Source organism: Diorhabda carinulata, chromosome 5, assembly GCF_026250575.1.
Source record: "Diorhabda carinulata isolate Delta chromosome 5, icDioCari1.1, whole genome shotgun sequence".
In the NCBI taxonomy this organism is placed as follows: domain Eukaryota; kingdom Metazoa; phylum Arthropoda; class Insecta; order Coleoptera; family Chrysomelidae; genus Diorhabda; species Diorhabda carinulata.
The window spans coordinates 9,625,582-9,639,059 of record NC_079464.1 but is presented as its reverse complement, the minus strand read 5'-3'; the positions used below and the strand labels follow the sequence as shown (position 1 = coordinate 9,639,059).

Here is a 13,478-nt window from a genome sequence, read left to right as displayed (position 1 = left end):
AAGTCTTAAACGACCCACTTTATTCAAGAAATATAGAAATTAAACGTGTACTTTTATTCCTTAAACCATATATATATATATATATATATATATATATATATATATATATATATATATATATATATATATATATATATATAATTCATTTATTATGGTGATTCAACATAATTTTAAATGAAATTTGTATCTCTAATTTTGTGTTAAAAGCGATTCTAATGTGGTTTTTAAATAAAATAATTTGAGCGAAAATTTAGAATTTTTAATTATTACCTCCTTTTAAAAGTATAATACATACAAAAATGCAGGATTGCCTTCTTAGTGGGAGTTGGAATGTTTGTTGGTCTATACCAACTAAAAATCAGAATAAGAATGGAATTTATGCATGGGAGGAAGAAACTTCGATAAAAATGTGAATGAATATAATATTGTAATATAGTTCCGTATCTGTTTCAAATTTTGACAGAATAAAATAAAAACGATGCAGAAGTTACTTCGCACTGGGATAGTAAATTAAGAATACGGAGAAAATTCTTGCACAAAAATAATTTTCAATGTTTTGAATTAAACATTTATACATTCCCTTCAGTTTCATGAAGAAATATTAATTTCATACTATAAGTGTTCTTACGATTTAAAGAAAATTCAGTTCCTCCTAAGCCAAAACCATATAATTATCTAATTATAGGAAAAGTAATTTTTTATTTCATCAATTCATTTTGCTCTCGGATGTGTGTCAGATATATTATTAATTTTTTGTTTTTAGATATCGTTTTGGTCTATGAAATTGACCATATATAGCAAAATTTGTTTCTGTTCATATCATTTCTTCAAACATTACTGCGAAAAATTTTTAATTTTCACTCGTTTTATTTGTACGGTACAAATTCAAATTGCCCATTTAAAATTCGTATTTTCTATCACCATTATAGCCTCAATATGTTTATAGACGTTTCCATTACATTATCAGTCATTTTATAAAATTTGGTTGCAATGGTATTTAATCGCATCTAATGGCATAAATTTATTGTTTTTGGTTCGATATTCAGTTCTAGGTTTTCTCCAGCGTTTTCATTCAGTTCACAGTCGTTTTGGATAAGTACTTCATGTTTTCTGATGAATATAAAATTTTAAGGAATAACTATTGATCATCGTTTCACATTGGAGTTTCCAAATTTATTCAAAATTACTTTTTAGGAGAATTCTTAAATGTTTAATTCGTTTCTTCTGGCTATTATATATTTTACGTCGCTCTTTCATATAGTTTTGTAGATATTTTTTTGTTTTCTTGTTTTCTCATTTCATCAATCTAACATGCAGTTTGCTATTTCTGTTTTCTTTTTGATAAGTTTTTTATACCTAAACTACAGATTATTAGAGTTGTAGTTTTTGACTGATATGAATTTGACAAATTCTTTTTAAAATTGTGAGTTTTATATACCTAGATAACCACATCTTTTTTGATAAAAATAAAATTTTTTTCGCTATACTTGGTATACTTTACCAATAAATTGGAAATTGTATTGAAAAAATTGAAATTTCAGCGATGATCATCAAATTTTGTAACTTCATAAACTTCTTGATCTTTTAAACTTTGTATTGTGAAGATTGTTGATAGTTCCTTCCAGCAATAAATTATCAAACTGGAATATATACACTAGGCTTTAACTGGCCAAGAAAAAATGATATGACAGGGAATGTACAATGGGCTAAGAACTTTGATGGCAAAAACATGCCTCTACAAAATATTTAAAAAACCTCTAGCCCTCTCAGTCTCAACATATAGCTAATTACAAATATACAATAATCAATAAACTCAATAATCAATAATAATTAGGAAAAAAGAACATTGCTTTGGTATCAGTTACAAAGAACAATTTGTATCCCTTTTTAATGAATATTTCAAGGGATTATTTTTTTATATATTAATACTATACATCTGAATTTACGTCATAACATTAGAAAATTATGCAATCATAACAATTATATCTAACACTATTTTACTATTCTTATCAAGAAATAAACGCCTGGAATTGTTTGTTATAAAACATATTTTCTAAAGCTTTCTTCTTCGTTTTGCAGCAATACTTGACATTAAATACAAATCTGTTCAAATTATATTAATGAAGTAATGAATTAAGAAAATCTGGAAGTATCATATTAAATCTTATAATAAGAGGCTTCAGAATCGGTGTGTTTTATCACAGTTAATAGTTTATATTTCAATGCATAGTTCTTACGAAGAAGTTCTAACAATTGTCACTTTCTGTTAGTTATCACTGACATCAAATATTGTCCTTGGAATAAATTTTCATACTTCCATATTATTGTGTTTATTTCTTAATGAAAAATATCAATCTAAAATATATAATTAATACTGGAAAATTTTTTATTTGTAGTCAATATTTGTTGCTTGAACCACAAACATCGTTACGATTGCATAAGTCTTCAGTGAACGCACCAATGATTTTCGTTTAAAGCCGGATGACAAATGGGTCATAACCTTCTTAAAACCAAGCTACACTAGACGTTTTAACAGAGGCAAAAATCACTGTTCACAACAACAATTCTTCTAAACAGTTCATTGGGACTAGTACGTTAAACTGGGAGGTGGAGGAGGCAATCTCATCCCACCCCACGGAAAGAGTCATAGAGGTTCTTTGGATGTGATGCTTGTGGAAGAATCTTCGTCACCTGAAAGCATCGGCATCGTACTTAACAAATGCCCCTTGCCTTGATTAACTACACATTTCCTCATGTGCTTTTCTAATGTAGAGGGAACGGAAAACGGCATTTCACAAAATCTACACCGATAAACGTCTTTTCCGATTCTACCGTGAGTTTTCATATGACGCGTTAATTTAGAACTCTGGGCGCATGCGTAAGAACAAAGTTCGCATTTGTATGGTTTTTCGCCGGTATGTGATCGTCTATGTACAGTTAAATTCGAACAATTTTTGAATACTTTGCCGCAATACTCACAAGTATCGTTTCTCCGCGACTCCTTTTTGACCAGAGGGTTCGGAAGTAGTGCACTAGGGCCAGGTACTCCTTTATTATCTCTTGGTAAACCAGGTAACCACCAATCGTTCCGATCTAATTCCAATTTCAATCTTTTTGATGCATCAAAAGAATCGTTGAATGGAGGAAAGAGAGGTAAGTGTTGTGGTGGAGGTACTGGTAATAAAACTTTTGCGAACTCGTCTTTGATCTTCAGTTGATGCGACAAACATGTATTATTATTATCCCTGTCTTTGTTATATTGCATTTTTAAAGCTGTGTTTGATTCTTGTAGAGCTTGCTTATACGCTTCGCTGTATTGGGCGATATTACTCAAGCCAAATTTGTCCATCAGTTCACCCACTAGTGAAGCTGATGGACTATTTGGGTTTTTTGGAGTTTGGCTAGGAACACTCAAATCTTCGGCTTCTTCTTCATCCATTTCATCATCTTCATCTTCTTCTTCATCTTCTACTTCTTCTTCCTCTTCACTATCATCGCCTTCCAGAGTTTCCACCGAGCCCGCATTACTAGTTCTATCGTCTGGAGTTCTATGTACTTTCATATGTTTTTTTAATTTAGAGCTCTGCGCATACGCATGATCACATACAGTACATTTGTAAGGTAGCTCTCCTGTATGTGTCCTCCTATGGACTGCAAGGTTATTTTGATAACGGAATTTTTTACCACAAAATTCACAGGCGTGAGTAGTTTCAGACGACGTTGAATTTTTTGGAGATCCTGGTTTACCTGGTGGTGTACTAGCCGATCTAGGGGTATTAATCATTTGTTGGTCATCGGATTTTGTAGGAGGTGACGTACTAGGAGGTCTACTGCTATTGCTGCTATTATTGTTATTGTTGGTATTGCTGCTACTAGAACTAATATTATTGGGAATTGAAGTTGGCGGCATCTGGGAAGGGGAAGGACTCGCGAAAGGCGGTGAGTGCTTGCGGGGTGACGGCGAGCCTGCCTGTGCCGTACCCGGGCTGGTGGTACCTGCCAATTGCCTCAACCGCTGCGAATAAAAATCCAGCTGGGGTTCTAAAGATAATGGTTGATTTGGTGTAACTCGATCTCTGGGAGGTAGATTATTAGCGTTCGCTCTTTCAGCAGATGAAGGGAAATTAGTATGAGGTGGAGGAGGAACATTTCCGGAAGCTACCGCTGCAGCGGCCGCAGCTAAATTTAGTCCATGATGACGAAATTGTTCACTTACTAATTGATCTATCCTGTAGTGATGTTCAGGTCGAGAAAAAAGTGGCGCTGGTGGTACCGGCACGTGATTCAGTGGAGGTATGGGCAGTCTAAGTAAACCGCCAACTCCAAAAGGATTATGTAAATCAGGTGGCGGTAATAAATGATGTCTCATGTTGGGAGGTGGAGGTGGCACGGCGCCTGAAGAGCAACCAGAACTTGAACTACTGGAGCTGCTACCACTGTGATTATTGCTATTACTAGTTTTTGAGCTAGTAGGAGAGCTTTCTATGTATATTTTCATCCCGTGGGCGTTTTGAACGTGCTGTACTAGCCGCCATGCTGAATGGAGACGCGCTTTGCAAGTACTGCATACATAATTGCTTGGTTCTGGAAAAAAAAAACATGAAATTAGTATTTAAAAAGTTTTTAATCGCCAGCAGCACGTATTATTTTTATTAGTCAGTTGAATAAATCAAATTCTCTTCAAAATAATATTTAGTTTCGAATGATGTTGTGGGTTGAGGGCTGAAAATAAAACTGTTAGGTGTTTTTTTAGATACCAACGTTTCATTCCTTTATTTGATTTTTATCAATGCTACAAATATTTGGTATATTATAATTGAAACGTTTAGAAAGATGAACAAGTAATAAATATGTTTATTGTCAAATATAGAGGGACTAATATGAAGCCTCAGAAGTATGTTTGGTATATTTTCATCAGAACATTATATATAAAAGATAATGCGTGATTATTTTGAAAAGTTGTAACCGATTCTCCAAAAGAATATTTCTCATTCGTGCTTATAACTTTTCATAATGATGTTATTAATAAACTTTGAACGTAGTTTCGTAGTTTGACATTCCATCTTCACTACCACAGACCAAAACCAACTTTTTTCTTTTACTTTCTACATGGTACGTTATCCACTCTTGATCATAAGAAAAGCAAAGTCAAAAAGTAGTTGCCATTTTCATGCAATGAGAATGGCAAGAAAAATGTGAAATCGAAATTGCGAGAACTTTATTGAAAGCATATTATGTCCTTGTGTCTGGCGGTTGCACAATGTAAAATTTCATTCAAAACATCTTATTATATTTCCTTCTATGCAGCAACCAATGTTGATTGAATTTCTTTGTAAACTTCAATTCTCGAATAGGCGTTGGGGAATACGTGAGGAATGATAAGGAAACTTTCATTTGTTGGTTGTTAGTGGCTGACGTCATAAAACTGTTTGTCTAAGCTTTAAAAACTGTGATGGTATTTGATAAGAATGTGCGAACTGCTGATTGAACTGATGATATTTAAAGAGTTGTCATAAGTGATAGTGACGGTGTTTTTTTTTAAGTGGTGACGGTGTTTATATGGACAATTTTCAATTCTACAATATCTTTGATTTGGATTTCATCTTTAGCATAATGCGTAACAATGGATTATACGATTTCATATTCCTTATAACAAACCCTGTAAATATGTTGCGCTTTCTCATCGAGCAATATAAGCGATGTGAAATTTCACATATAGTAGTCAAGAAATTATTCCAGGCAGTTTCAATTTTTCCGAATCGAATCCTCTATCAATATTAAGTCGTGCCCGATCCCTGTAATAATATTTCTTGAACTGGAAACTTTCACCTCAGATACAGTTACTCTAGCAGAAGCCATTTCGAAATTATTTTAAATCAAGTCACGTCCGGCACACCCTGGACCGCAGACCCAAGTTTTCTCGGTGAACGTCCAAATGATTTTTCATTTTCCGTCGTTTTTTAGCTTTTCGAGTTTACAGTGTATTATGTGGCGGCCACGTAATGCCACACCGACATGTGTGTACAATCGCCAACAAAAGCGCATACTTTGAATATTATAGTCTACGAATTATATACGAGGATTGCAACTCAAGTTTTGGGATTTGGTAACACTGATGTGACACTTTTGATGGTGAATGCATTCAGAAAGGAAGGGACCATGATTATATCAGTGTGTGAATAATGGAAAACAAACTGAACGTATCTAATATTTCGGCCTACTTGAAAATTAAATTATTTTCCATTTGTTCTTCTGTCTAGGCGCGTACGTGCATATGTTGCGACGTTTAAGATATTTTTTCAAATTGGTTCTACTCTGGAAACTGTCACATACTCCAGTATAAGTGGATTTTGAATTAAATCTGAGTAAAACCCTCATTGTGTTTCAAATTGCGTTTTCAGAATAATAACTTTTTTCATATCTGTTTATATCCCTCAAATTTCATATAGATTTTATGTCTTATTGTTTCTATTAATTTTATAATCGTATTTAGAATGTGACAAGTATAAAGTAAATTTTGGTATTAAATTTTTGTTTGGATTATTTCTCAAAACATTGAACAGTAAATATTGAGATATAATAAATTCAAATCAATAATAGTGGTTATCAATATTTTACTAATAATTAAAAAGATAAAAGACAACACAATCAATCTTGAATAGATTTCAACAAATGTTTCGACTTAATTCAATCATGATATATTTTTGAAGCTCTAGAAAACATGCCATAATTGATAGTAACACACAACCGTGATGTTCATTAATAGACTAGAAGTTTTCCATCCGACAAAAACAACTCAAAATTATCCTTTGCACGTTGCAAAAACAGACACCAAGACTGTGCTTGAAGATGACGGTTTTCATTGGATCTGGTTGTCTAATCTCAACATTTTAATCCATATTTATGAAATATTGCAGAAATTCTATTCTGATGTGTCGAAACTTCACTAAATACAAAACTGAAACATCTTCATGATACTGGTTCTTCTAGATTGTGAGCTAACTGTCACAAATCTCATACTCAGCTTCTAATGATAAGCAACATACTATACTTACTCACTTTTTGAAATGCTACTTTCCGCCGAATTGTCAGTCGAGGCTTCTTAAATTTCCAAGTTAAGTTATTTCTACCCAATATTTTACTGTTGTAAACGAAGAATCAGAATCACTCAGAGTAGAGTATAGGTTGGGACGACGCTTTCAATATAGGACTGCATCACTGGCTGCCAAGTAAATACTCAACAAAGTAGCGTGTTCAAATTTGAAACATATATCTTAATAGGGTGATATTTTTCATCTCAAGGTCAATTCATGTACTTTCAGAGCCTCCCTGATAGATATAGATAATAATTAAGTGTGGCAACATTTCAAGAATTATACATACAGATTATGAAGGATGTATTCAAGGATTCACTATGGAAAAATGTATCATAAAAGACTATTGGTTATTTAGTCTTCCTACCACATCGCTCCCAATTTGAAATGTACTGTATGAAATGTTGATAGACATCACATTGTTGCTAATTATAGAATAAGAATAATGACTTAGACTACACAGAGTGCAAAGTGGAATACTCAACTATTACTTTAAAGATAAGTGAAATTCAGAGGTGGAGAAACTAAACAGATTAAAGGTGGAGAAGATAATTCAGAGGAAAGAAGAGTACATTGAGACTACAAACATCGAGTAAAGTCTAGGTATATCAAAGTACAGATGATATGAAAAACACAACCGGTGAAAACTAGCCAGAGACCGGTAAAAATGGAGACAAATGGTTGCTTCAAATTCTGTGTTATATTAATCTAGGGAATTTCTACTTTTTGTACTTTGTGACACATTTGTTTAATGAAAATTGAGCTAAAATTGCAATAACTTCTATAATCTATATTTTTATCTTTATATTACAGAAAGTTGGTCACAAATAATTCATCTCTCGTTTCTTTTCTTATTAAACAAGAGAAACTTCACCTTTTACGAACAAAAAATGATATTGAATTGGGAATTCAATAGAAATATCATCGTATCCAACCCCTTGACAAAAGAAGGATTTTATTAAAACAGAGACATCAGATTCTGCGATATCGATGTCATCGTATGCTGTATTTATTAAAAAACGAAATCTGTATATTTTTCGGTTATGATTGATTTACGGGGTATCGATGGCTGTTGGCGTTTGCGGCAAAATTCATAATCTTGTATTGTATTTCCCCATTTAAAATTCAATATCAGGGGGAATTTGAAAACTGAAAACTATCTGAAGTCGTTAAGGGACACTGTTCTATACGACTGGAATATCAATAAGCCTAGGGTCATTTTAAACACTTGTTACGGATATAATTATCAAAAATTTGTGACTGAATCGACGTATTGTGATGATTAGATGAAAAAAATGATATATGCTCATGAACCTATTCGTCTAATGTTTAAAAATTCTGTAAACAGTTGATGAGACGTATAAATAGTTTGGTGCAGAAAATATTCTTCGAATTAATAACAATAACTGAGCTAATTCCAAATGGTGCGTCACTAATTCTGGTCTTAATAGCAATGTACAAATAAATTTCATGTATATATTTTCAATATTTTGGTTTAGGTTTAAGTTTTTTCGAATATTTCAATTGTATGTTGATTGTATGGGATTTTCTGTATTAATATAAATATCCAGTATCATTTTTTATTATCCAAATGGGTTCATTTGATTAAACTGACTTCAGATAGACCATTGGAAAGAAGAGTGAGAATGCAATGGAACTTTTGAATGGATAGGAGATGAGAGGAAGTTTTGAAATCAACCAAAGACGTGAATTCTTTAAAAATGGAACTATAGTAGAAAAATTTCATAGAGGAAGCTACTAGTAATTGCCAAATGCTAACAATTCTCAAAAAATGTGGTAAATTAATGAAAAATTACTAATTGATCGTTGTTATATATGTATTTTCTATAATAGATAAAATTACAACTAAGAAATCACACAGCTATAGAAAATGCTAGTTTATATAAGCGCTATATTAAATCATTGACCAATAACACAAGTTATAATTGTGATAAGTTTAGTTGCAAATTACAAATAGAAGGCTTGTACCTACACGTGTCTCAATAATATGTAACATGATACCATTTCATATTTGTCTCTATATTATGGTTTCCACAAGCTCAATTGAAAACGCTTATCACGGTTTGTTGTAACGTATTTCAACGTGCGTCGTTGAAATACGTTAATAAGATTTTTTAACCCTCTGTAACTAAAATACTACAGTAGGAAATTGATTTATAGATTTCGGTTGAGTGAATAATAAATTGGTTACTTCTTAAAAATTATGCGTTCAATATAAATTCAATTATGACAGATACAAGTAATCCAAATGCACAGCCTGATGTTCGTATTTTTCTGTCGAAATAAAAACATTTCACTTTTTGGTGTATAAAAAAATAACGTGTAATTTTCTCTCAAATATTGTCACCTTCTTTAGTCGTTCTATTATCATTTCTTCTAGGACTCGTGGGTCATTTTTCCTGAAGGTACCTATAATAGCTACTTGGTGATAGTTTACGAGATTTTGGTTAAAACTGTAGTAATGTTTATTTTATAGAAAGTTATGTTTGTCTTGTCATAGATAAATTGACCCAACCTTAGAATGAAGGTTAGACTAGATATGAGCAAAACCAACTTCAAAGTGTGAAACCAAAGTATGAAACATTTTTCTGTCTAATATTGAGTGTAATTGAGTTCTTTGAAAATAGTTCATTTATCAAACTATCTTCTGTATTTTCTTGTAATTTTGCAATCAAAATAAATTGTTATTCATACCTCCTGCAATGTAAAAGTGTTCTGGAAGAGTTCTTGTCTTATTATGTCGGTTTTTCAGCTAGTATTTGTGTAAGTCTAAAGTAATTATGATGCTGAATCTCTGCTTATGAAGCATGGTTGGAGTAAGCCGTTCATCCTGCGAATAATTTTGCTTGGGCTTTAAAATCACCGTCTTTGAATCTGGCACAAATATATGCCGCTACTTTATACTGTAAGTTATAATACATTCTTAACGGAGCCTTCTAAGTTTTGATAATTACTTTTCATAATTACAAACCTTCTCCGCTGAACAATTAATCCAATGATTCTATTAATGATTACCTAGGGTCAAAGATAAATTTATACACATATTTCATTATATTAAATGAATAATAACCCACCAAGTATCTTTAGACAATCAGGTCTGACAAATAGCTGTCGGTCTATAAGACCCAATGTGGTAATAATTGAACATAGACATGAAATCGAAGTTTTCTTCATTAGCACTAACAGTACGATATCGAGATAGGTAGGTACTCATACTGTCCAAACGGTCAATTATGGAGGTTAAACCAGTTATATTCTCAAATCGTTTCTAAAACCATTTCTGGGTCTATATTTTGAACAAAAATTAACCCTTTTTCCAATACCATGCATGAACATATCCATGATCAGTATGAAAATCACTTGACCATATTGTAAGATAACATATTCGCAGTGATATATTTCACTACAGTGATCAAGTGTCATTTTTGTATCATGAATATGAACTACAATTGAATAACAAAATCCTTGAATACAACGGATTCGTTGGTAACTACAATTTATTTTATATATCCACTCTTATAATGCTCGATCCGATCTCTTCGAGGCTACACAAGTACTAAAGTGTGGACGGTGTGCTCGGCACCTCTCGCATTCACTCGCCTCGTACCGTATAGGTTAATCAGGCGCGTGAATATAGAGTGTGAATGGCTGGAAACTTCTGTCCTCTTCCAAAGCTCATATTTAGAGACTTCAGAGAAGACGTCTCGCGAAAATCTGGAAGACGTATAAAACTTATTTGCACATTATTTAAACTTTTAGTGTTTGTTTTCCAGGTTACATTTATCTTGTGTTTATTTATATTGCAAAAAAATTATTCAACGTGATGTTAAGATTAGATCGAAATAAATAGTCCATGGTGGTTCATTTCTAATCAAATCCCAGTGAGAGGATTTCATGCTATCGTTTCCTATATATGAATATACATATTTTTTTAACTCTCTTATGAATAAAGAGAGGATTTATATCGTAATTAAAATAAAACGGTACTTATCTAGAACCTATGAACCGTATAATATATAATACAAACAGTAAGCATTTACTAAAGTTAGGTTTTGAAGGACCCGGTGACAATGGTGTCGGATATACGGATAAGTGAACACTTCTACGAGGTCAAGACGACCTCAGACGGTAAAAGGAAGTGACATTATAATGACGATCTGTACGCTTGCAGCTTCTTTTCTTTCCTGAAATAAAACGGCGGCCATTGTTCTCCAAGGATGATTTCACGAATGATTCGTCCGTTAAACGTGGAGCTCTGTTTCTACCGGACGTTATAGGAAACGGAAAAAGCAGATATTTCCTAGTCGGGATTTGGCAATCGACATAACTGCGATTTTCCACCCACTAAATGGGAAGATTTTCATAATGTTGTTTATTTTGTGAAATGGTAGTGACTGACTTCTTTTATAATTGAATCTGTTTTGTTTTTATATGGGAAAGAGTTGAACGAATGGTTTATCTAGAAGACATTTCAAACGATAGGGAGATTTTGAAAACTACAATAGCTCACGCAGTTTGATCAATCACTAGAGAATAAATACTATCAGCTATTTGTCAATTTCACGAACCTATTGATATAGAAGACTATTTAAACTGAGGAATTAATATAACTTTTATTGGATTATTAATCAATTGAAAATTTTAGAGAATTGCGAATTTAATACCTATAAGGACCTAGATGTTGATTCTAAACAAGTTTTTCGAAAAACTTCTTTTTATTTGCTATAAAAAGTACCCTTTACTCTACAGAAAATTATATCTTTTGGGACTTATACAAGACTTTGATTTTTCAATACATAAAATAAGGTTAGGAATTATTCCTTTGTCAAGCAGGGCTGGACCTCAAAATTGAAAATTGAAATCGAAAATTCATTATTACGAAACTCTATTCACATATCCGAAAACACATTGTATTTCAATTATTAACGAATAAAATGCTATTATTATGGTTATAATTTCAAAATAGAAATAGGCATTAATTGAAATTAGTTTCTAGTTTCCTTAATATATCTCTTTCACGTCTGTGAAATGTTCATAATCATATGATTTTTCATTGAATTTTGCTGGCAGTATTTGAATACCACATTTTAGTACAAAATAATAATCAATTTCGGAGTCGATTTCCCCAACATCATCTAAATTTAAAATCTCTTTGTTGAAAAGATAATTATCCGGAAAGGTCAAATATAGATATATTATGTGATAAGTGAATTTTACCAACCAACCATACTGGTACTTACAATTGTTTTTTTTGTAGATAAGATACACTTTCTGGTACAAATTATTTAAACTGTGCTGTCTATCACTTAAGATACAATTTTACATCACCATGTTACAAATAGATTTATTTTCTTTCACACGAAATATTGTACACTAGCTTTTTCCGAGAAAAGAACCGTGACCAACAGTTTAAGTGCCAAGAGAGCCATCCGTCATAACTTTCAATGAATCAACTTCCTTAATGTTAGTCGAGATAAAACCAGAATGACCGCGATATTCAAATTTTTAAGCTCCTTGCCTATTGTCATCTCCAAAGCTGTATAGTATATTCGAGAGACCACTCATAAGCTCCAAGTTGCCCCTATTTCAAAAGGACCCCAGCCGGCCTTCGGTCTCCGATGATAAATAAATCTTTCTGATACGGGTACAATTCAAAAATTAACAACCTTTTGAATAGTAGGTACGTGATTTTAAATTGTATTGAAATTCATTTAAGAGTTTATTGAATCAATCAAATCATCTAAATCTTAAGCACAACCTTTTTGACGAATTAATTGTTTTCTAATAACGCAAGACAACAAAAAAATAATCTAGTAGAATTTAAATACCATGCTTCCATTAGAAAATCGAATTAAAGAATGAAAATAATAATAATAACATAAGTATTTTTTATGGTATTTGCGTATATTTTATTTTAGTGACTTCACTTGTATCAATAATGTTTATTATTGAATAAATACTTTTCTTAATTTGCTAATTTTTAGTTTACCACCAGATTTGTTTTTTAGGTTAATTGAGTAAATTATGATACCAGGTAAAAAGTATTCCAGAAAACCTTAGAAGAAATGTAATAACTATTTCTGACTCAGTTAAACGAACTCATCTGGCCTATTGAGGCATTTATTTGAGAAAACATTGAATTCTACACTTCGTATGTAAAACAAGTGAATAATTGGAAATAGTAGGAAATTTGAAAACTTTGAATTTTCAGTAGGTGAAAATCTTCCCGATTGTTCAAAATATTGTATAAAAACATAGCGGAACAGTTTAAAAAATTCAGTCTAATGATGGTAGCGAATTTTAAGCAGGTTTGATAACTTTGGATGAAAATAGAGTGTACGAGGATGGTCCCAAAAATACCTG

The 13,478-nt window shown here is 32.1% G+C and overlaps 1 protein-coding gene across 2 annotated transcripts in view; it reads right to left on the bottom strand.

Annotated features, from left to right (window-relative positions):
* Window positions 1-1,330: 1,330 nt before the first annotated feature.
* The window catches only part of LOC130894046 (B-cell lymphoma/leukemia 11B), a 118,014-nt gene continuing 105,866 nt past the window's right edge, over window positions 1,331-13,478 (bottom strand). For both annotated transcript variants that reach the window (XM_057800581.1, XM_057800582.1), the window contains exon 4: window positions 1,331-4,584. In XM_057800581.1, the coding sequence (XP_057656564.1) occupies window positions 2,645-4,584 (1,940 nt within the window). In that variant the 3' untranslated portion in view covers window positions 1,331-2,644. The remainder of the gene's footprint in view (window positions 4,585-13,478) is intronic.